Source organism: Pituophis catenifer, unplaced genomic scaffold (assembly GCF_029215685.1).
Source record: "Pituophis catenifer annectens isolate HBS135680 unplaced genomic scaffold, rPitCat1.0.hap2 SCAF_2, whole genome shotgun sequence".
NCBI classification, from domain to species: domain Eukaryota; kingdom Metazoa; phylum Chordata; class Lepidosauria; order Squamata; family Colubridae; genus Pituophis; species Pituophis catenifer.
In genome coordinates this window covers 111,848,612-111,874,075 of record NW_027256882.1, presented here as the reverse complement: position 1 = coordinate 111,874,075, position 25,464 = coordinate 111,848,612, and the positions used below count along the sequence as shown (strand labels likewise).

Below are 25,464 nucleotides of genomic sequence, written 5' to 3'. Positions count from 1 at the left end.
TCACTTTTATTCAGTTAATACTTTTTTCAGTTTACAAAAGGCTAATGTCCAAACTTTGGCCTTCGAATGACAAATCAATCAAAGGGCTATGCTTCCAAGCTAGGATAAAAGCTAAATTTTACTTTATTCCATTTCAGTTAAATTGAGCCTCTGTGATCCCTTCTCATACATTCAATAATTCCTCATCTTCTTTCAAATTAAAATAGACGTTTCGTTGCACTTTGGAGTATAGCAACGAGAGCCAGAATGTAACTATCTCCAAGAAATTACTAAATGTCAGTAAAAGACTAGAACTCTCTGAATCTTTTTTTCTGCCCTTTATTATTCATCAGAGGTTTTTCAGTGCAGATCTGATATGCTCTAATTTGGAAGGGTTCTGGAAGCTTCACACGCTGCTTGGAAGAACTACACGTGGCTTGGGTTGCAGGCTGTTAACTGTTCATAATTTATAATATGCCATCCTGTTGTCTTCTACTTTTGATGCTCTCCTTATTTTGTTCTGCAGTTGCCATTCCCTTTCTAAATACCCTTACTTCGGGTATGATTTTCAGTAGCTCCATCCTGTCCAGGGGTGGGTTCTAAATTTTTTTTACTACCGGTTCTGTGGGCGTGACTTATTTTGTGGGTGTGGCTTGGAGGTCATGTGACTAGGTGGGCATGGCTAACTGGTCAGAGTCATTTCTGGAAGGTCCTCGCACTTACGACCAGTCCTCGCACTTACGACCCGACTCATTTGTTTGCTTTTAACACTGATCAGCTGTAGGATGGCCCTTTGAAGCCCCGCGGCAAGAGTTTAAACAATTTTTTTCCCTCTAGTCATCAGCTGGGACTCAGGAGGCAGCAATAGATTGGGGGTGGGACCAAATAAAAGGTAAGAATAATGTGGGGGGGTAGGGGGTAGGACGGCGGGGGGAGAACCGGTTCGGTGACGTCATATCATCACCATTACCAGCTTGGCCAAACCGGACCGAACCGGGAGGAGCCCACCACTGATCCTGTCCCTTCAGGAGCTCCCCACATAATCATAATCATAAGTTTATTTGTCAAGCATATATAAGATAACATGTAAAAGTATAAACATAATTTGAATACATGAAAAGAATAAGTAAAAAGGAATATTAGGACAGGGACGGTAGGCACGCTGGTGCACTTATGCACGCCCCTTACAGACCTCTTAGGAATGTCCCTTCATACATATTATATTATTTTGTATTTATTAGTTGTACTTAATATGTATGAAATTGATGAATTGTTAAAGTTGGAAAAGCCATGTGAGGTTCCAATCTGTAGCAATAGCAATAGCAATAGCACTTAGACTTATATATCGCTTTACAGTGCTTTATAGCCACCTGTAAGCAGTTTGGGCCCAGCAATCTGGGTCCTCATTTTACCGACCTCGGAGGGATGGAAGACTGAGTCAATCTTGAGCCTGGTGAGATTCAAACCGCCAAATTGGAGTCAGCTGGCACTGAGCAGAAGTAAGGCTCCTGTAGTGAGTGTTGAAAGGTTCTTCTAAATTTCTTAGGCAATGGACCATTTTTCATCCCTACCATTCTTTCAGCCTTGACTGGAAGTGCCTTCCAGTGCTTTACTTTTTCTCTCTTTCCTTTTATTCTCAGGATGAGCAGGATGCAGCCAATTACTTCTTCTTGGCCTTGGCTGCTGCCACTGAATTTGATGACTACAATTGGCAAGGCAAGATCCAAGCCAGGTTGGCTCAAATATTTACTAATTCCCAAACAAATAAGAGCCCAAGAGGGTGGACAACATATCGGGCTCGATGGTTAAGTGAAGGAAGACATGATGTATGATCCATCTGTTATGGAATTCACAGCTCATGAAGAAAGGACATCATTGTCCCTCTGCCAAGAAAAGAAGAGAATCATGATCTGGTGCTTCTAGTCCCTTGTGTTTCTGAATGAATAGAAATCTTGTGGGCTGTTGTAAATGGATATACGCTGGCCATCAGCTAATGTGTTCTGAGTATTCTGAGCAAGCTCGTTTTTTAAATTTTATTTTATCAGCAATATGTAAAGAAGACTTCATTCACATACATGGGCCTTATTTAAGAGATTAGAGGATGCAAAAGAGTCAGTTGAAGCAAGATTGAGAGACAGTTTGTTGTAGGGGTTAAGGCATCAGGTTAGAAACTGGTTGACTGTGAGTTCTAGTCCCGCCTTAGGCACAAAGGAAGTTGGGTGACCTTGGGCCAGCCATTTTCACACAATAGCCAATCACTTTTGGAAAACCTCACCAAGGAAACAGCAGATTCTTCCAAGCAGTTTCTGAGAATCAATATGGTTGAGCAGAAGGAGAAAAAAGAGCAAGATAATGAATGCACAATGTAGGCACTGAAAAGGTATGTGAGTGCAGATTGTCTGCGATAAGAAGTAAATGGGTCTGATCCTTGGAGAGGAGAGTCAACCTCCATCCATTTATCCTCACTGCCAAAAGGCAAAGTCCGTTACAAGATAGAGATCAACGGAAAGCCTCTGACAGCCTGAACAAAAGACAAAAAGTGAGAAAAAAATGCTCTTGCAGCAAATGTGACACTGACACAGTTCCTGTGTATTTCATCAGTTATCTGTGCTTCAACCAGAAAGGGGGTAGAATCCACCCAGCCACGGCTCCTCTCCAAAAGCTAAGCAAAGCCAGATCTATGTTTCAGTGGAAAACATCATGAAATCCCAGGGTTATAAGATGGCTATGGAGTAAAAAAAAAAAAAAAAGCAACACAACAAATTGTTTCTATATTATTGCCAAGAAAATAATGCAAGAACATGCATAAAGTCACCAAATGCCATGAATAACTCAAATACTTATCAGTATTTATATTTATGTTGATTTCTTATTGATATCTGCCTCATGCTTCAAATAAACTAAATTAAGATCCCAAAAGTATCCTTTGGAAAGGATGAAACCCAGAATACCATATCCTAAGTATGGTTAAATGAGCTCTTTAGAGGTATCTCCTTCCTTCTTAATGATTTCCATTGCCAGCTTTCCACTGATCCTGAAGAAGAAAGGAAAATGGCTCCTGTATACCTAGAGAAGGAAAGACATGATTGGAAGCCTCTTGGGAAAGCAAAGACATCTCTATACTCAGCCAGATGTATTGGGCTTCCATACTGCTGGAGAGTGACTACAAAACTTTCAGATTCTTTGTCTCTGTCAGATACCCTCAGGAAGAGCATGCTTACTACCCCACCATAGCTCTATCTGACATGTAGCTCATGGGATTACTTTGAAACATTTGCTCTCTGCCCAGCCTACCTCACAGGGTTATGAAGGTTTGTTAACAAATGACACATGAGATGACCTCTATGCATGATGACTTGACTTGATCTCTTTAGAACAAAGTCAGGAAATAAAGACACACACTTCTTTTTGCCTGTAAACTATTGACTGTCCTCATCACCAAGAATCAAACATTTGTTTTCAAGTTGTTTTTCAGAATAGAAATGGGCTTTTTTAAAACGAAAAAGGAAGTTGAAATTCTTAGGAGGCTTAATGCTCTGCTAGCTTTGAGATGCTACAGATTTACAGACCATCTTGTAGCCCCACCAAGTATATTCAGTTCAAATGAAACGTCAGAGCCAATTGTCCAGGATGTCCGCATGTGGAAATATTTTGATATGACCAGGGCTAAAAGTGGGAAGCTGAATTGATATAGCCCCATTTTTGATGCTGTGTGGTTGGGCTGTCGGGGTACAAATCTTTTAGGGGCCAAATAGTGTATCATTCTTCTGAATAGCATGCCAGAAGTAAGATCCATAAAAGGAGTGTGACCAGGATTACATCTGATTTAATTAAATTTAAAATTAAATAAATTTGCTGCAGATACAATAGTAGGATAACTCCCCAATTCCTGAATTTTTCCCTTAAAAATGATAAACAGAATTGGAACAATTCTGGGGCTCAAAGGCTTTGGAAAGCAGCAGATTGTTTCAATCAAATCATTTTGCTTCATGAAGCACTCTCGAAACATCTTGCCTTGCCTCTAAGATTTTGTTCTTGAAATGAAATGTAACACAGACACAAATTCACCTTATTTTGTCTTTTTTTCAAGAACATTCTAGAGGAGATTGCCCATTCGTTTCCATTCTGAGATGAAATAGGATGTCTCAACAATTTAGAGCAGACCTGATTCCCCATGCAATAAATAATGGTTATGTCAGATTGTGTTTTGAATATTAAGGAAGAAACACAAACCAGTTGCAAACTTTGTCTCTCTCTCTCTGTCTACTGGTGAGACCCCCGGGGGATTTTCCCCTGACCTGCTTTGTGTCTGAATGTTGAGTTTTGCACAAAGGTATGAAACAAAGTGGTGAAGGACATGTCACAATGAAACTGGAGAAGTGTTCACAAAATTAACATTGTTTGTGAAAATCTTCTCTATTATACCAGCAGCCATTCTGAAGCAGGATAATAAATATAGATTTTTTCAATTCTCTCCCAAGCATTGCTACAGTCATTCACAATGACTCCAGAACAAATGTTGCAGCACCAAAATAACTGAATATGACACAGGGTCATGGCTCAAAGTTAGACTCCATGTTAGTTATGCAGATGGCTCCAGGTACATTCTTTATTACCTTGCATGAAAAATGCCTCCAATAGAAAATCTGGATTTGTCTGAAAGACTCACCTATAGCATCTTCCAGACCTGAGCTAATTATCTGATTCTGTATGACAGCTACCTGTGTTTATATATGATCCTGGGTGTTATCACTGGTTAAACAGATTTTGCTTTTTACTTGTACCATAGCTCATCTCCCCATTAGAGGGCAATAAAGGCAGTATTTTCAATTCCTTTAGACCTTTTAGTCCTTATTAAGAACAAGAAAGAATCTGTTAAGAAATGGATAAAGGCTTCTAGGCAGTCTGAACTTTTAAGACTTATCTGTGGCTGGATACTGTATGTTGAGAAACATACAGTACATTTCTCTACATCCTATACAAAACAAATTTCCTAATGTTATGCACAGAAGCTGAGATTTGTTATCTTACACTCATTTTAAAAAAAAAGTCTACTGCAATAACAAGAACTTGCTTCTCAAAAAAAAATATCTCATTATTTAAGGAAAAATTTAAAAACAATCCATGTTGGATTGGCAAACTTAAATGATGTCATGGCATAGTATGACTTAAGACAGAATATATTGGAATAACATTTGTTATTTGAAAAAATACCGAAGCAGTTCAAAAGATTTCATGATAGCATGCACAATCTCTTTCTCATATACACATGTACGTACATTTTTCTTCTTCCTTGTATAGAAACATATTTGCTCTTTCACTAAATTTCTACCTGCTTTGACTTGTCTGGACAATGGCTGGAATAATAGGTGGAAATAAAAGGAGAAAAATAATTTGCTTTTCTGCTCTCTGAGCTGGTTGCTGCCTACCTCAGGAAGATGAGTTAAGACATTGCCTGCCATTCTCCACAGTAATGCCAAGCCGGTCTGCCAAACTCCCAAAGCCCAAATCTTTATTTGGACATTCAAGTTTATGGTTATTTATTTTACTTCCTTGGAATTCTGAGTGAGTTAATGTAAACAATTCATGAGAAAATCTGTGGGGCACTTGAATATGCACCAGGAACATTGTTTGGCTTCTTTTCTTGGTTTTAATTGCTCAAGATCTACTCTTGAGACCCCTTCTCACAGTTCTTGAACATTTCAATTTGGCAGTGACAGAAGTACTTTCCTAGGGGGTTGCATTTCCAATTGCCAATATCCAGGGGTGATATTCACTTACCTTTGCTACCGGTTTGCAAATGTGAGCACATGCGCACGCTGGCTTCACTCACATGCACCACCTCTGCACATGTGCAGACCCTTCCGCGCATGCGCAGAGCATCAAAAACGGGATGTGATGATGTCTGGGCAGGTGGGCGGAGCCTCCCACAGCTGCCACTACCAGATTGTGTGGATCCGGATAAAACCGGCTGAATACACCACTGCCAATATCTGGAATGAAGGCAACATTGGTCCAAATGGGCCTTTTCCTGGAAAGCTGGTGGAAAGCAGTACTTGAATTTAAAGTAGGGAAATCCAGTTTCAAGACACCACTTGACCAATCAATCTAATTGGGTCTCTTTGACCAATCATTCTGTTGCGGTGAAAACTACACCATGTTGAGGTAAAAAAACCCAACCTCTGTATAAATAAAATGAACTTTTTATTAGTTTCAACATGGAGGCCCATTGTGGTGGCTTTAAAAATTTTACTGAGAGATTTTGCCTGAAATTAGAGATTTTTTTTTACTAAGATTCACTGCTTTTCTGACTAACCTTTTTGTACTCAGAGCAGTGGTGGGTTGCCCCCAGTTCGCACCGGTTCTATAGAACCGGTAGTAAAACTGGCGGGAGGCTCCGCCCATTGATCCTGTTGTCATCAAAATGCTTCTGCGCATGCGCAGAGGCTTCTGTGCATGTGCAGAAGAGCGAGCAAACGAAGCGAGCGAGCACACACGGCCCTGTTGCAAACCGGTAGTAAAGGTAAGTAGAACCCACCCCTGACTCAGAGACACAAAGAGTGGTGTTTAGGAAGAACAATTCTTTGAGTGTTGGTTAACTAGTGTTCTTGGTGCTAAGATACAGCAAGTTCAACCCCCAACATGCCTGCTTGAAAATCCAAACCACTGAACTCTATGGGGATAGCTGTCTAGCAAGCATACTTCAACAAATTAGAATGTTAGATTTTGCTCTGCTTAAGTGTGCTTTTGACAGCTGGAAACTCTCTCACGTCTCCTGTAAAGTAGGTGAACATGCATGCCAGCTGAGAAAGTGACTCAAGAACATTAATAACTTCTATGTCTTCTTTAATTCACTGCATAGCCTGGGAAAATTCAATTAGGGTATTACTCTCCCATTTCAAAATGTCCCATGTGGCACAATTTCTTTTTCCTCCTTGACAGATCTTAGCTGTTTTCATAGTGGGTAATGAAACCTTGGTGCCCAGAGATAATTTTTATATTCAAGAGCCACCCCAGTGATTTGAAAATGCTGATAGAGAAGCTCTTCATTCAGAAGAGATCCATAATGGCTTTACATGATAGATAAAAACTTTTTAAAAAATCTTTTGATTGGGAGCTGTCCAAAGTTGGTTGAAAGATATGTGATAATAAAACATGCGTGTTAGTCATTTCCGGCTCTAGGGGTGGTGCTCATCTCTGTTTCAAAGCCAAAGAGCCAGCACTGTCCGAAGACATCTCCATGGTCATGTGGCCGGCATGACTAAATGCCAAAGGTGCACGGAGTGCTGTTACCACAAAAGGTGGTCCCTATTTTTCTACTTGCGTTTTTTACATACTTTTGAACTTCTAGTTTGGCAGAAGCTCGGGCAAGTAACGGGAGCTCACTCGTTTACGCAGCGCTAGAGATTCGAACAGCTGAACTGCCGACCTTCTGATCGACAAGCTCAGCATCTTACCCACTGAGCCACTGCTTCCCTATGTGACAAGAGGCATATTTTAAATAAATAAATAAAATTTTAAAAAAATATTTTCCAGTTGTCAATTGTGTACTGTCCCCATCATTCCTTCCCTAATATTACATTTTTAAAAGCACTGTTTCCCATAGAGTAGGAGTTTATCCCCTTCCTAGTACAGTATTTGGTATTATGATTTATTGTATGAATGACTGATGGTGAACAATTAGTTGCTGAAGTTTCTGGTAAACACCAAGATGCTGGGTCTATGCAACTGAAGCCTGGAAAACAGTTGAAGGCTGGAAAATCTGGTTGATCTCAGGAGCTGAAGGAAGGTAAATGGAGTGAACATAACACTGTCATCTGAAAAATAAAAGAGTTTTGCCATCTGCTGTAGATTTATCCTTTGGAAATGCTATAGTGTCAACCTGTATTCCTCTTATAATTACAGTTGCCTAGGAGCATAAAAAAACTCTATAAAATAAAAATGCAGAATGAATGTTAACCCAATAAGGATAGCACTACGGTTAAAAGTTATGGAGGGAAATAGTTGCTGTGGTCATCATTGAAATTCATAGGGTAAAAGTTGCTGTAGAAATGAATTGTATATTATGCTGGAGATGCCCAATATTTGGGGTGAGCTAATGAGAACATCTGAGTTTCAAAAACATAATTCAGTGCTGTGGAACATATATGTGGGCACTTATGAAGCACCCATGCCCCAAGGCATACCATAAGCCTGATGGCATCACTCCTGCAATTTCTTCTCTATGACTTCGTCTTACCTTTTCTTCCCCCTACCTCAACCCCCCAGCAGAAAGACAGACTTGGAAAGACTCCTAGACTGTAGCTATCTATGTTTCACATTTTTGAGGATTTGCTTCAACATTCTTGGAAACAAATATAACACTTCGTAAATAAATGATTTGTTGCCTGATCTCATAAAGCTAAGCAGGGTTAGACCAAATTAATACAAGGACTGGAGACTATCAGGATATTTTATAACTGAAGATGGACTGGGAAGTCAAAAAAATACAACCCCTCATAATTTTTTTTTTAAATAATTATTATTCTAAACCAGAAAACAATAGGTAAACGTAAACCAATTTTTAGTATTTCCATGAGAACTGCATAGATATATCCATATTGCCATTAGCTCAACTTGGTCATATTGCTTTGCAAAGCAACTTCAGAGGACTATGCAGAAAGGGAATCCAAAAGTCAAGATTATGGCTATTTTTCATAGATAGATAGTCCTTATCTTTGTTCAAGTAATTGTTAAAAATCCAAGAATGGAGTGAGTATGACCAGGGAGAAAAATGACCAGAATGACAGGTTTAACATCTGGTGTCACTTAGGCAAACTGCCAGATGATCTATTGCTTTGGGGAAAGACTGTTACCATCACAGCATTCCAGAAATGCATTCCCTACCTTGCTTTTATTATAAGGTATTCCTTCCCATAAACATCCCATACTTCAGAAATGACAGTCCTAGAAATTGTTCTACCGACATAAACATTAGATACAGCAGAGAATGAGATATCTGAGTTAATAAATTCAGCAGCTGCATATTAAATTCTGCCCAAGGTGCTAGAATATAAACAGATAACAAACAGGGACCACAGGGAATGGTCAAAAATGCTGGCAACCAGATGGTGCAATCAAAACTCTTACCTGTTTTTAGGTACATTGCGCATTTGAAGCAAATACAGAATAGACAAAGCTTTCATGGCACCCTCAAGCTCAAAGAGTGCCTCAAAGCTGCCATTTTTACTCTTTCTGGACAGACTCCTGCATACTGATACAAAAAAAGTCCTCAATTGTACGTAGCATGGGATGAACTGTGTATGCTATTTTGCCCAAACCCAGCTCATATGGCTCTTGCAATATATAGAAGATGAATTAGAATACAGGAACTTTTGCCCCTCAGTTCCTCAACAGTAATTTAATCTGATCAGTTGGGGGAAAAAGACCAATAAATTTACAATGGATAAAGCACAAGTCAGCAATGTTTTAAAGAGAGGCCCAGATTTTTTATTTATTTATTATTAAATTTATATGCCACACGTTTTCATGATAAGGCAACTAGAGGTGGGTTACAAGCTGTAAAAAGATAAATAGAAAAACAATTACAATTTTAAAAATTATGCAAAACATAGAACCGAGGAGACAAGATGGCATGGAGAGATCTTTTTACCCTAACAACAATCTCCAGTGATAAGATCTCCACTTAGGGCCCCAAACTAATTAGCAAAATCAGACTTTAATATCCTTCTAGAAGACCAAAAGAGTGGCAGAAGTTCTCATTTCTCGTGGTGGAGTGTTCCACAGGAACATGGCCACAGTGGAAAAGGTTCTTCTTAATTCTGCCTGCTGGAATTCTTAGCAGACAGTGTCCGTAGCAGGCTTCTTCTGCTAGAGCAAGTAGGATGGGCTGGTTCTATTATTTTTAGTTAAATATTTTTTAATTGTTTTATATCACATATTCCCTTTCTATGTTGAATGGTGTGTTTTCTAGGTGCCCAAATATTAACATATAAACCTCATCATCATAATTATTATAATCATATATACATAAACATATATGAGATAATATCAATCGTTATTGAAAAGTATACTACCTTCCATTATAGTATCAATTATATTCTTTCTCATGTAGTCCATATTTCACATAATTCCACTCCTCTAACCTCAGTATCTGTCACTTAACCATTTATAGAATAGTTCCCATGTTATAAAATATTCCGAGTCTTCTTTTCCTTTGATTTTTAGGGTTAACCTATCCATTTCTGCACATTCCAGAATTTTTTTGATTATAATGTCATCTGTAGGGGTTTCTGGGTTTTGCCAGTATAGGATGGGCTAGTTCTATTGGGTTGAATTGTCTCTTCAGATATCCTGAAGATATCTATTTGTAAAAATGTTTGTTGGATATTTGTTGGATTTTTACAGGATACAATTTGAACCACTCTGGAGACTACATGGATAATGGGGGGTGGGGGTGGGTGGGGATGGGTGGGGGTGGGGGTGGCATGGTATGGTCCATAGAATCATTGAGAGTTGGACACAACTTAGCAACTGAAAAACAACAACAAGAGGACTATATGAGGCTCAAAGGCTTAGTTGTCCATCCCAAATCTATGAATCATTTTATTTATTCCTTATATGTATATAGCTGCCCATCTCATGAAATATGAGTCTAGGCAGTATAAAAGAAGCCACAGAACAAACATTAAAACACCGTATAATTAAAAAAAACAATTATTAAAAAAGAGACCATCTTCAGTGTTAAAGATAATACAAACATTTCAACAAATGATCATTTTCTGTGATCCCCAACACTATTGACATAGCTATGTTTCGAGGGCCTGGGAATCTGGATAACAGCTCTACATAGCACTACATATCTTATGTAGAAGACTCCTACTTGTAAGTATTTTTACAAGGAATCTTTCCCAACCTAATTTCTTAGATATCTATATGCAGGAAAGCTTGGCAATTATTGTGAAATGCGGTGAAGAACTGCAATTCCATTTGATGGCTGTAAAATCATATGTGAATAAATAATATAGCCAGTTCAGGAAGAACCTAAACAGACTGGAAAAACGAAAGGAAAAAATGTACAAGGAAAAAGACAGAATGCTCAAAGATTCTGGAATTAGGGAAAAAATGGCTGAAAGACTCATTAGCATGTCAGAAGAATAATGGATTTGCTAATCTGGCCAGAAATGAAAGGGGTTAGAAGCAATAATTCTACAGGACATGTCTGATTTGTATTGAGTCTGACATTACTTCAATAAGTAGAAAGCAAGAAGGAATGAATCCATGTCATTCACATGGCAGATCTTCCCAGTTAGCATTTGACAAATTGGCATTTTCAAATATTTAAAAGGTTGCCACAAAGAAAGAAAAAAATCCCTCCAAGGGCTTTATTAGAGTGACAAGGCAAAATTCAGAAAGACCCTCAAGGAGTGCTATTTTGCAACTGCATGCCTAATTTTTGCTAATCCCCCTTTATCCAGATGTTATCCAGAAATCATCTTCTGCAGCATTCTGGATTGTCATCTGTATTTTCTTCCATGTTTCAAAGCAGCCTCTGAAGTCCACAAATGACTGCAGAAGAAAAAGCATACGGGAAAGCTTCAGTAACACAAGTGACATTCTTCTCATTCATCTGTATTTCACCCATAGTTAACATTTGGGATAATTATTTTTCAGCAACAGAACTGGGTCATCTCAAAAGAGTCTGGCATATTGTTCAAAAGTGGTGCATGGGCTGCTTGGAAGGGGAGAAGACTTTCTGACACAAGTGAGGGTTTGGCCTGGAGGCCCATTTTTCTCCCAGTGTTATTGTTGTTGGCCTGAATTCATCCTACCCTGTTCTTTTATGCTCCCTAGAGTTCCTTGGGGATCCTTCTTGTCACAAAGCAGGAAGAAAGGGCCGGAAACTTGGCAACAAGGTTCTTCTTTTACAGAAGTGATAGGAAACAGCCTAAGTGCCAACAATTCTTGGAACACTGCTTAATAATGTTAAACAGTGGATAGAGGAGAATGCAACTTCTAAACATGAAGGCTGCCATGAGACAATCCAGGAATGGAAATAAAAATACTGAAATTAGCATCCAAACTCTAGAAGCAAAACAAGGTGCTTTGGCCAAAAATCCATCTCCAGAGAGCTCTCTCTTTCTTTTAGTTCAGCAAGGAATCTTCAAGATTATCAGACTGATTCTGATGAAGAGAAGTGTCTGACTTCCCTTTGGCGTCACTACTGACCTTTCTGGAAATAAATCTTTACTTGTTCTGGTGAATGGGTTGGTTGGATTGAACAAGTGGTGCAAATTAGAAAATTGCAGCCTTTGGATCATTGCATTATTCCAAATGGCTAACCACATCAGAGAGAGGGAGAAATAATTCAGATGATGGGACAAGCTTGATATGAGAGCATTTTCAACTACAATACTATCTGGTCAAGGATAACTGGTCAAGTTGTGCCATTTCAATTCTGAGATGTTGGTTTGATTGTTTTCACAAAGTGAAAGATCCAACAGAGAAGAATAATTTTTAAAAAATCTTGAGTGAGTGTCCTTATTCAATCATAGAGATGAATGGTATACTTTAAATTAACTGTATATTCTGAAAATTAATTAATTTCATTGTTCTACAATACATTTAATCAGGTTGGTTTCCCTGGCTATGAACATTCAAGTTCAGTGCAGGTATTAGTCTTCTGGATTCTAGTTTCAGAAAACAGATACAACTGAATTCCAAAGACATTTATCTTAAATGTATCTGATATAGCTCAATGTTAATGATAATCATACCAGTCTCTTCTATGAACTAATAAATGAAGGAAATTCATTTCACCCAAACTATGGACAACTTCTTTGACAATCATCAATGCTCAAGATAGGCCTGACCACTGAGGAGGTACCAAAGTAGAAAGGGGCTACATCCAGTTCTTGGCTACTAGTTGTCTATTCCTGGTTTAAAAAATGTAGTAAAGCTACTTGTATTGAATGGCCAGCATGACCTTTGCACTTTGTCAAGCTTGATAATGTTTTCTACTTAATTTTAGAGAGGCCAGTGCCAAGATTAACATTCTTTTGGGGAAAAGTAACTCTCGTGCATCGGTTCCAATTTCCTGATAAGAAATGCCTTCATTCCCACCCCAAACTGTTCTTTTAAGATAAAGAATAACTTAGAGGTTTCTTAGAGACAATCTATGATGGCAAATTACTTAGTTAAAATTTGCAAAGTTACACCATCTAGATGTATATGGACTATAATTCTCAAGGCTTTGGGGTGACTGGTGTGTGTGTGCCTCATGTGTGTATTTACTTGAGCATTACAACTAGTTCAGTTTTTCCTGTGGTGAGTCTGAGTCATTTCTGAACAGGGTTTTAATAGAACTTACTTTGATCTCTTTCCTTAACCAAAAATGTAAGCACTTTTGACTTTACTTCATTCAGGATGATAAGTTTCCTACAGAAAAAAAGCTCTCCAAGTAGTTTAAAGTCAGCATCTTGCCCCCAACAATCTGGGTCCTCATTTTACTGACCTTGGAAGGATGGAAGGCTGAGTCAACCTTGAGCCTGGTGAGAATCCGAACTGACGAACTGCTGGAAGCTGACAGTTAGCAGAAGTATCCTGCAGTACTGCATTCTAACCTATGCAGCACCATGGCTTCAGATCCATATGAAAAGAAAACAAAAGTGTCTCGAGATCTTCAAGTTATGCATAGAGAGAAGTGGAGATAAATTCATTTCTAGAGGAATGTTGTCCTCATTTCTGTTCCCTATAAGACCATATTTTCCAATACAGCACGTATGGTCATGGAATCATAGCATTGTAGAAGGGGCCATTTTAGGACATCAGGTCCAATCCAATCCCCTATTCAAGGCAGGAATCCAAATTAAATCATTTCCAGTATTTATCATCCAACTTCTGTTTGAAAACATCACAAAAGTTGTGAACAAAAGCTGTTCGTACTGTTCCTTAGCGTTCAACTAGAATCTGTCTTCCTGTAAATTAAAGCCAAGCTCTCATATCCTGGCTTTTGGGACAGAAGATCTTGTCCTTCCGAATGAGAAACATCTTCAGATATTTGCAATGCGTCATTCTGCCAAGTATGACCCTTGAGTGTTTTCTGTGTGTTCGTGTGTATGTGTGTGCTGAGTTTCACTCTGTTAGTCTTTGAACTAAAATATAATTTCATTTTGACTAGGGGAAGCAAGACCCTGCCTCACTTTTTCCTTCACATCAGGTTGGGAGACCTTGGCTCCTAAGAAAACGCTAACAATTCACTATGGAACAAAAGCAAGTGGCCAGTGCCAGAAACTACTATAAACATCATTTTCCTTTATCCCTTGGCCTATTGTGTGGAGGTATTCTGCTGTGTGGCCAAATTAAAAAAAAAAAGCCACTGTATTGAGCTGACTTTTTGGCACCCTTTTTTTAAAAAAAACTATTTACAGCACATTTCCTCGATATAGTGTAGTGCACACTACTTCTGTCTTTCAAATGCAAATGCCAGCTTGCCCTCATAGTTGTGTATGTCCAAAGTAACGATAACCATGCAAAACAGAGCTGTATCTGACCTCCCTTAAAAACAGACCTAAGATTGAAAGTTGGTGTGGAGGATCTGGAAATCATTCTATGTTTTCAGTTCCAGCTCTATCTTAATTCTTTCACCCAGGAAAGATATAAAAAGGGGTATACAACGTGAAGCCGCAAGACTGTATTCAGCCTCCCCCAAAAGCCCTTTCAATTGTTGATGTCATTCTTAACATAAAAAAAAGGTGAAAAGTATTAAGGGCATGGAAAGAGAATATATTAATAATAAATAAACTGAACGGGAAACAATTAATGAATTACTTAATTAAGGTTTTGTTCAGTTCTGCCCATGTGTTTGCCCTGTCATAAAACAAAGTACAACCTGGCTTCTTTCTTTAGTTTTAAATCTCAGATTCTGTCTTCAAATCCAGCTTCTCCATTTTCTCCAAGATGCCATTCCAGTTCTGTGCTTTATGACTGTGTACATGAAATAGAGAAGGAAAAAGCATTTTTCTTTCTAGAAACTACAAGGAAAAATCTCAGGAGCTTTTTAGCAAGAGTCTCACAAGTGGTTTGCCATTGCCTCCTTCCTAGGGTTGAAAGAGAGGGACTGGCTTTTCCAAGAATTAGACCTCTGGGGTTGTCATCTGCTCATCTCAATCATATCCAAAATCTTTGACACTCCTTCAAAAGCAGGCATTTAGTCCATACAAAATAGCTTTGGCTCACCATAAATAAATAAAAGTGGTACAAGAGAGAAAGTGACTGCTGTATTGAAGATCTCATTAAGGTGCCTGAGCATCTCCAGAAGGAAATTGGGAAGACCTCTGGCTCTCATCTCTTCAACAGCATGTTCACCTTGCCATGTCATTGCCAGAGGGAGGGTAAGGATAAGAACCAATCCATGCTTTATGACTAGGGCTTAGAGAGAGATAAGGTGTTAAATCAAAGTGGCAATTATTATTATTTGCAATGGATTGCAATCAACAGCTGGCAAAGTTTGTGTTCATTTACAGTATTCCACTTGTAATCTAAGGCGACTCATATGTCCATAACTATTAACTGAACCAAAATCTCCAACATGTATTTATCAAGGCTGTTTCCAAAAGTTTCTAAAAGTATGTCAGAAACACACAGTTTTCACCTATCCTTTCTCCCACAGTTGCTTTTCTAATTGCAGGCGTAGGAATGCAGACTCCCTACTTTATTTCCCTTTCCAAAGAATAAAAGTCAGGTATTACCTAAAATGATGGGGGGAGGGAAGGGGGGTGGGGAGAGAAGAGAACACACACCTGCCTTTTAATCAAAACTTGCTTGGCAGCACCTGAATCTGCCTCCCTTCTTTTATGGCTCTGCACCAGTCCAGGGCTACCTTGTTTTGTGGTTTTCCTTTCCAGCACCGATTTGATTCCCTTCCAGGCAGTCTCTCCTGCCAGGTATATTTCACTAAAACCTCATCAGTTGATTACAGTTGTCCTCGGATCTTCTGCTATGTAGCTCTGGATCTTCTTGTTCCTGTGCTCACTTAGATGCTCCTTTTACTCTCAGTAGCTCCTTTGAACCTCAAAGAAACTCTTCCCTCCCTCTCCTCACTGCCTATCTCTTTTGGCCTTACACTCTTTGCCTCATTCATAAATAGATGGAGTATATAAAGATAGATAGATAGATAGATAGATAGATAGATAGATAGATAGATAGATATGATAGAGATAGAGATAGAGATAGAGATAGAGATAGAGATAGAGATAGAGACAGATGATAGATGATAGATGATAGATGATAGATGATAGATGATAGTTGATAGATGATAGACAGGCAGGCAGGCAGGCAGGCAGACAGAGTGGACCAGATTGCAAATGATTTAAGGACTGAATTATTAAAGATTTTTTTTCTGACTCCTGACATACTTTGAATATTGCACCTTGCTACTGAACAAGCAATCTAGAAGTAAGGAGAAACTTCCTAACAGTGAGAACAATTAACCAGTGGAACAGCTTGCCCTCAGAAGTTGTCTGTGTTTCATCAATGGAGGCTTTTAAGAAGAGATTGAACAGCCACTTGTCTGAAATGGTATAGTGTCTCCTGCTTGAGCAGGAGGTTGGACTAGAAGACCTCTAAGGTCCTTCCCAACATTGCTTTTCTGTATGCTGAGCCTGAGGAAGGGAAAGGGGGGGAGGTTGTTATATCATGGCAGTTCATCCTGCCACAATCCTATTCCAATTTAATAACCCAGCAGCCACCAGATTCATGGCTACTTAAGCAACTTCTCAGACACTATCAGTTTCCCAGCTGCCAATCACCAACTCACCTTTAATTACACTTTCTAGTTTCTGCTATCATATTCAATTTCTTGAACAAAAACCAAAAGCCACAAAAGCTAGGTTTTAATAGAAATTATTAGATGAACATTTCTCTTTCAGTACTGAAGGAAAAATCTGTTATCTTATTGTAGTGTTGTTAGACAATAACCTTGCTTTACACAAGTCATTAAAACACATTACATAGGTATCTTGGTATGTGGTAAAACCAAGGAGAGAAAGAAAAAACAACAACAAGCATGTGGACCAAAAGTGATTCTAGGAAAAATCAAACAATATTCCCTAACTTGGTATCCGTCACATGTATTGGCCTGAAGAAAGATAAATCACAACCAGCATCTGACTATTTATGAGGCTTCCAGAATCAGCCAAGGATTCTACAATTATCACAACAGATTCTCATTTCGTTGTCCTACTCCCTGGATCCTAAATCTCCATTAGAGACTTTATGGTATTTACAGGGCATGTGGACCAAAAGTGCTTCTAGGAAAAACCCGTTTTTCCACCTTCCATTCACTTTGATGATCCTTTCCATCAGCAGCCCAACTCCTAAATTGCCAGACAAGCAGCCTTCCATCTCGGTGTCTCATTTCCAAGGAATCTAGCCAAATGCTTCTATAATCCTCTTTCCTTCACTTTGTTTTGTTCGTTTTATTTAAAGCATGTTTACGACTCTCTTTTCCAAGAGAGTCGTAGGATGTTAGGGTGGTCAGCAATAGAAAGTCAGCAATAGATGACATGATTTACGCCCTTATTAATCTCAAGGTAAGCAATTGCACCACTCTGCAGCTCAAACAGACTGGTGGCTGCAGCTGAAATTATCTTGCCATTTCATATCATTTCTGGCATTAATCATACCTTAGCAATTAGCTGCTGAGCGTCCGCTATATGGAAATCATAAGAACAAAGCATCCACATTTACAATGGATAAATTAGGATGACATTCGTTAATAAAGCACTGCATGTAGGGGCTTTGGAGCCTACAATTTAAATATCCTTTCTCTGCAATCACATGCCCACACAGCAAGGCATGGGACTCTCTAAGGCAGGGATGTCAAACTCAATTTCATTAAGGGCCGCATCAGGGTTGTGTTTGACCTCGGGGGGCAGGTGGGTGTGGCCGGGGTGGGCGTGACTGGGATAGGTATGGTCAGTTCGACATCACTCGTGTCAGGGGTACCTGTGGTGGCCCAGGTTTTCAGCTGCGATGGCCTCTGCAGCCCTCTGCCAGTGAAAATGAGTGCATACGGCCCTCCCAAGCTCTGTTTTTTCTGGCCGAGTAACTGTGGGCCGGCCCTTCACTGTTTCCAGGGCTGCCCCACAGGCCAGATCTAAGCACCCCACAGGGTGGATGTGGCCCGTGGGCCTTGAGTTTGATGCCCCTACTCTGAGGGAAATTAAACAATTTTCCCTAACTTGGTATCCTTCACATATATTGGCCTGAAGAAAGAGAAATCACAACCAGCATCTGAGTATTTATGGGGCTTCCAGAATCAGCCAAGGATTCTGCAATTATCACAACAGATTCTCATTCCATTGTCCAACTCCCTGGATCCTAAGTCTCCATTAGAGACCTACTGGTAATATACCATCCAGAAGTTACTAACTTGTACATCCATCTTTCATTTCTCTCGTTTCAAAGATGATTGAAAGGTGGGGAAATAATTGCAATAATAAAATTAGATAGCCCCTCCAAATTAGTTTTAATTATACATACCTAGCTGTATGTAGCCCTAAATGGGGTGTGAACATTAGAATGGTATTCACTGCTTGGATCAATGGAAAACAAGCCAGACTCTTGATACAGATGGTGGATTAAGTCAATGTTTTTCTTTGTGGCTTGTGGAAGAGTCCATATAATTAGCACTTTATGATTCAATTATATTTGTGACAGTGGAATGTAACTTAGTAAGATATCTTGTATATTACATGAAAAGTGTGCCAAAATTGCATGGCTGTAAATTCTAGTATTTGAACTATCCTCCTGTTTTTCATTATTACACAGAAATACCTAATAAAATCTGCCTAGCTAGGGATCAGTGCAGCAGCACAACAAGAAATAAAACAAGTTTACTTGGCTTGGTTAGAGAAAGTCATAACTTCTGAGATTACTGCTTTTTACAAGAGGTCAATTGTCCAGTGTACACAATATTTTGACCAAACTATTCCACATGATAAATTGCAATGAAGAAGTGAAAAAATATAGATGTTTTGCAGCCGTAATGAGAATACTGACTCGGGTTGTTTCATGTCTATTAGAAGAAATATTAACAACCTTTCATCCTTCTTTCTGACTTAGTGGAGTTTTTATCCATGATACAGGTAGTCCTCAATTTATGACCACAATTGAGCCCAAAATTTCTGTTGCTAAGTGAGACATTTGTTAAGTGAGTTTTGTCCCATTTTTCTTGCCACAGTTGTTAAGTGAGTCACTGCAGTTGCTAAGTTTTTAGTTAGTTACAGTAAGTGAATCTGGCTTCCCCATTGACTTTGTTTGTCCGAAGGTCACAAAAGGGGATCACATGACCCCGGGATACTATCCGTCATAAATATGAGTCAGTTGCCAAGCATCTGAATTTTGATCACGTAGCCATGGGGATGCTGCAATGGTCGTTAAGTGTGAAAAATGGTCATAAGTCAATTTTTAAAGTGCTGTTGTAACTTTGAATGGTCACTAAATGAACCATTGTAAGTCAAAGACTACCTGTATTTCTTTAATGGCATGTGCCACATTGATGACAGTGTTGCCTATAAGTTAAGCAGCAAAGATTTTTGCAAGCTTCCTATGAGACATTGTTTATTACAACCTGTGATGACTAAAAACCTTTGATCAGCTAGACAGAGGAAGTAGCTTTTTTAGATAACAAAGACATAACATAGGAAAATATGGAACTAAACTTAAGATCACACTTATGCAAGCATCCAAAGCTTGGGTTATATTTCCCAGCATTCTCAGCAATGGCCATGAAATTATGGAGCTGAAATCAGTGGTGGGGTTCAAGTAATTTAACAACTGGTTCTCTGCCCTAATGATTTCTTCCAACAACCAGTTCACCAAACTGCTCAGAAAGTTAACAACCGGTTCTCCCGAAGTGGTGCGAACTGGCTGAATCCCACCACTGGCTGAAATCTAGTATCTAGTCCTCAATAAGGAAGATTAACCTCAACAGCCATTGATTCTCTCTTGTCTTGGATAAACATATTGAAATGTTCTTCAGTATCACAGGCCAGCAAAGAAAACTCAGATAACCTGAATTCCTTTTCAATGGTCATCTCCAAAGGGTGATCCAAGATTTCTTTTTAGACCATCAAGTGCTGTTCCACAAAGAGCATCACATCATGTTTATCAGTGTCTAGCCAGTGCAATCTAGAATAGAAACCCAAAGGGATTCATCCTCCATAAAAGGCTTCTTTTACTCAGGCAGTACGGATTCACATGCACATTCCTGCCTTATCTATCTCCTCCTACTCTTGCACAGTGAGGCCAGACATGGACTGTGGTTGTGCAAAGCTATATCTCATTCTCCCTTTAAAATGGGAGGGCATAAATTTGATTGAATTACAAACATTGGCCAAACTGCAATAGCTATATATGAAAGTAACAGTGGAAAAATGGAATAACTGAATTATGGAGTATGTTGTAAAATGTAATACATTGCAGACACCTGTTTGAAAACAAGCTTTAAAAACAAGATTGGATAACTTCATGGAGGACGAGACTCTCAGGGCGTACAGGCTCTAGTGCAGTGGTGTCAAACTCAAGGTCCAGGGGCCGGATTCAGCCCGCAGGGTGCTTAGATCTGGCCAGCGAGGTCACCCTGGAAACAGCAAAGGACCGGCCCACGATGCCTTTGCCAGCAAAAATGGAGCTCAGGAGCCTGTTTTAGCTGGCGGAACGCTCTGGCCACCACAATATTTGTATTCCTATACAGGGATGAATAGTTATCAAATTTGTTTATATTTGTGATGAAAATTAAAAGTCACTCCTTTGTTTCTTTTCTTTTTTTTTCTTATGCTACTTCCTTTACTTCCTTTACTTACTTTCTTTTTCCTTTTCCTTGCCATTTTGTGCTCTCTATTTTCCTCTGTTTCTAAGTTTAATTTTGTTAGAATTTATTACTGTAATCGAATTCTTTAATAAGAATTATATCTTTTTTAAAAAAATCCATGCTACTAGCTACTATTTCTCACTGAATCAGGAAACATTTGAGTTTTTCCAGAGTGTTAGCACTGACAGGAAGTGAGAAGAATGTAAGGAAAGAAAAAAAAAAACTAAGATCATAGGAAAATGTATGCCAGCTCCTACATTGATGTGTTAGGAAACCCCTAGAGAAGCTTCAAAAATGCCAATTTCTGAACAGGAAAGGAACTTAGAGATTACTTTGGAAAATATTTAATTGGAATCATCAAAACAATACATATTTCCCTTTCATGTCTACTGTGTATCCTGAGTTCATGACATGCTAGAGGTTAAGAAAAGATTTTGCAGATTCTTTTTCTCCAAAAGAATGTTTTTTTTTTACAGTAGAGAAGAAGAAAAAATTCATCAGCATGTTTTTTAAGAAGCGCTTTAAGCTTATTGACTGTTCCCATCAGCCATGGCTCCTCAAAAACATGCTGACTGTATCATTTCCTTCAGCAATTTAGATAAAAGCAAGGCTAAAATAATTATCTTTTACTGAATGGATAAAACTCCCCTTAAAAGGGAAAGTCAAGTCTGCCATGGAGAAGACAAATAAACACATATTCAACACTTGTTGATTTTATCATCTTCTCCTGTTGGAACTGCATCTGGTATATATAATACTTTTTGTGATGTTCTAATAGACATCACTTAATCCTATAGAGCAGAGGCAATCGCTGTAGGGGTTAAGATGTGGAGGCTAGGACTGAGAAGACCCAAATTGGATTCTAACTTTAGCAATGTAAAGTTATTGGGTTATTTTGAGCCAATCATTGTTTCTCAGATTAAACTACCTCCAGAGTTGTTATTGTGATTGCTGGAAAAAATGATGGGGAGGACATAATCTGCCCTGCCTTGAATTCTTGGGAAAGATATACATATAAATCTAACAAATAAAGAAATTAAAAAATGAGTTGAACAAGACAGATTTTGGTATCCATATCTGTTCTGTTCAGAAATTTTGCCAGCTGGATGGGGGCTGACATCCATTCTCAAATAAGAGACTTCTAAATTTGAAATCCTGGACTTTGGAATGGGAGCAGAATTGTCATGACTGGCTTGGAAAGAATTAGTTGCACCTAAATTGATCCACAGGAAAAGTATTCATAGTCCCATATTCATTGTTGGCTTTGGGTTTTCCCAAAGGGCCAATAAATTATGCCGGAACAAGGAAAGAAATATTTTTTCCTCCAGCTGTTTTTTTCTACAGAAATAGAGAGCCTCGTGCTTTGGACAGAGGTCCAAATCAAGCAAGTTAGCTCAGATATTTATACAAAAAGTTTCTTTTTATTTACGAGATGTCAATCTATGTGATTTCTTTCATAAGGTTAGGGTTCACACTTGGTTGATCATAATTGTCATTTTTGGTACAAGATTACATTTGTCACATTTAGTACAAGAATACTTATAGAGGGTCCTTCCTAATCCTATCTCATTCTCAGAAGTTTCCAGCTGTCTGTCTATGACTTTGTTAATCAATTTCACAAAAAAGCCAGCAAAGAGAGCAGAAGCTTAGACACTCCAGTGGGTCATTTAATCAGTTCTAAATTTTGGTGGCTTGTTTCTACATAGTTTGATTAAGTCCTGCCTTACTTGATGTTTAAAACATTATTTGAGACCTTTTCTTATGAATGGAATTCCTTTCCTATAGAAGTTATTGCTTTTGTTATAGCTCTCTCTAGAATTAAAGGAACTTTCCCTATTTGAAGGATTACATTATTTTATATTCTTCAGCTATCCATGGAGTGGGTTATACTTCAATTACCTCTCCTCAGCAAGAGCAATGGCCTGTCTTGGATGTTAGGAGTTGTAGATCAATCCTGTTAGAGCCACCAAATTAGGTGGGGCTAGATCAGTGGTGGGATTCAAGTAATTTAACAACCGGTTCTCTGCTGTAATGATTTCTTCCAACAACCAGTTTGCCAAACTGCTCCGAAAGTTAACAGCCGGTTCTCCCGAAGTGGTGCGAACTGGCTGAATCCCACCACTGGGCTAGACTATACAAAGGAAAGAGACAAGAATGATGAGCTCAATACATCTGGTGAACAATGACATTTCAGACCTGGGTCTCAAATCAGGCCCAGGTACAGTTATAGCATTACTGGATTATTGTTAGGTGTCAAGAACCAGATCCACATGTTCAATTAGCTACTTTATTGCTCATGCCTACTACACAGGAATCTTCCCAGACTGATAGCTTGTACCTGGGCCAGACTATATAAGGTTCGATGGCATTCAAGGAAGTTGGACCTCACCCTCTTGTGCCTATGTAAGGATTCCAGACTAATGACTTTCTTGATTTCTATCCAAGTCTCTCTCTGACAGTTACAATAGCAAAGTAATGATAACAAATGCTTTTCAGATATTCTGCTTGCTGCAGTTTGATCTAGAATAAAAACCTGTTTGAGTTTTAGCATTTTGTTCCTCCTTCAAATCTAATATCACCCTCCTTCTGTGATGTCCCCTTCAGTGCCTTGTTCAATTGTTCCCTTTAATTCACATAGTCATTGTCTGTTCTCAGATAAGACTTTTTCATTGTCCCCTTTAATATAGCCAAAAGAAGAAAAATGCAGAGAGGAAGAGAAGGAGCACTTTGCTTGAAGAACAAAAAGCAGGACACATGTGTTTAGCAAAATGAATGATTTTCTAATCACAGCCATTTATTAAAAGCTGAGCTGATGGGAGACAGGAGACCTTCCCCAGTCTTTATTTTTAATAGTCTCAAAATTGGCCATTGATGCTAGATGCATTTAGGAAACATAAAGGCAATTGGAGAATAAGAGCAAGCCTCAAGTATATGTTCCACAGAGTGTTTCATTTTGATTTGCACTTTGATGTGCCTGCAATCAGATAGATTTTTTTTTTTATTAAAAGCCATTCATTACAGTGTTGATTTTTTTAAAATTGCCCTTATTACACAGAATGAGCACTTAAAAGTTTTAAAGCAACCTTCCGTTTTTACCTATTTTTAAGTCATTCCATTATGTGTCATGTGCATGCATGTCTGTTGATGCATCGCAACTAATATTTTACAAATTGTCCCTAATAGGTTCCTGGTGAAAATAAGTCTTTATCAATTTTTCTAAAGTTGCATTAATTTATATATAAGACTTCAGGATAACCAGCCTTCCGAAACTATCCCTGGGACAGTTATTTTAGGAGCCTTTTAAAAAGAGTGGTAATAGAAGAATAGAGGAATGTTTGTACCTTTCACTTACATTGGAGTATATGTCTCTGCTAGATTTAGATCAGGAGTATCAAACTCAAGGCCCGGGGGCTGGATCCAGTCAGTGGGGTGCTTAGATCTGGCCCGCAGACCCACCCTGGAAACAGTGAAGAACTGGCCTGCAGTGCCTCTGCCAGCAAAAAGGGAGCTCAGGAGGGCCACACACGGCATGCCTGGGCTCCATTTTTGGCTGCGACAGTCTCCTGCACCCCTCTGCCAGTGAAAATGGAGCCTGGGCAGGCCACACGTGGCCTCCCTGAGCTCTGTTTTCATTGGCAGAGGGCTGCAGGAGGCCATCGCAGTCAAAAACGGAGCCTTGATGTGTGATGTTGAGCTGGCCATGCCCACCCTGGCCATGCCCCCAGCCATGCCCCATGTCCCCCCTGAGGTCAAATATAACCCTGATGTGGCCCTCAGTGAAATTGAGTTTGACACCCCTGATTTAGATGGTGGGATTTGTAACCCAGCAGAGCTGAAAAATGTTAGTTTGGGAAAGGTTTCTTTATTTTTTGGCTAGTTTTTCCACAGCCTCATATTTGAAGGCAAGTGCTGAACTCTAGCAATTGTCCTGTGATTGGCCAGTCTCAAGAAGCCTGCAATTAATCCTCTGAAGAGCCATATTTGGCTTTTTAAAAAAGACAAATAAAAGGATTTAGTATACTCTTCCCCAGTTTGATTGGACTACAGTGCCTTTCCATCCTACTAGGAATGATTTGGAAGACTTGGTGTGCTCTACTTTGAGGATTGCTGATCTGATATAAAGAGTTGCTTTTCCTTAGAAGTCAACTATTAAGCTGATCCAACTTATTTTATGGCAATCATTACTTTTTTTCTTCACACAGAGAAGATTTAGAGGTGTGAAATGAACTTATTTTCCAATGGCTACATCAATATTCATTCTTATGTAAACAGAAGCTACTGGCTGCTGGAACAACTTCAGATTATTCATATTGATTCAGCAGCTTCTAATGATTGAATGCAATATTCTTCAAAGGTAACATTTAACAGGAAAACTTGATTTAATCTGTTGGGTTCTTTGCCTTATGAAACATTATGTCAATTTGTAAATGAGGGATCACATGATTATCTTTTTAATAATAATAATAAATCCTGTTTCTGAACAATTTGCATCTAACCTGAATAAAGTGTGCATAGTTTCAAGTCTCCAGTTTCTGGAAAAATGTTTTTTTTAAAGGAAAGTAAAGACAAAATGCTGTTTTAAAGAAAGTGCCTGGCTTTAATAGTCCTGA

General features: G+C 38.9%; 1 protein-coding gene across 1 annotated transcript in view; it reads left to right on the top strand.

The window, feature by feature from the left end:
- The window catches only part of SH3TC2 (SH3 domain and tetratricopeptide repeats 2), a 42,836-nt gene extending 38,045 nt beyond the window's left edge, over positions 1-4,791 (top strand). The window contains exon 18 of the mRNA XM_070937365.1: positions 1,620-4,791. Within this exon, the coding sequence (XP_070793466.1) occupies positions 1,620-1,811 (192 nt within the window). The 3' untranslated portion in view covers positions 1,812-4,791. The remainder of the gene's footprint in view (positions 1-1,619) is intronic.
- Positions 4,792-25,464: the final 20,673 nt, after the last annotated feature.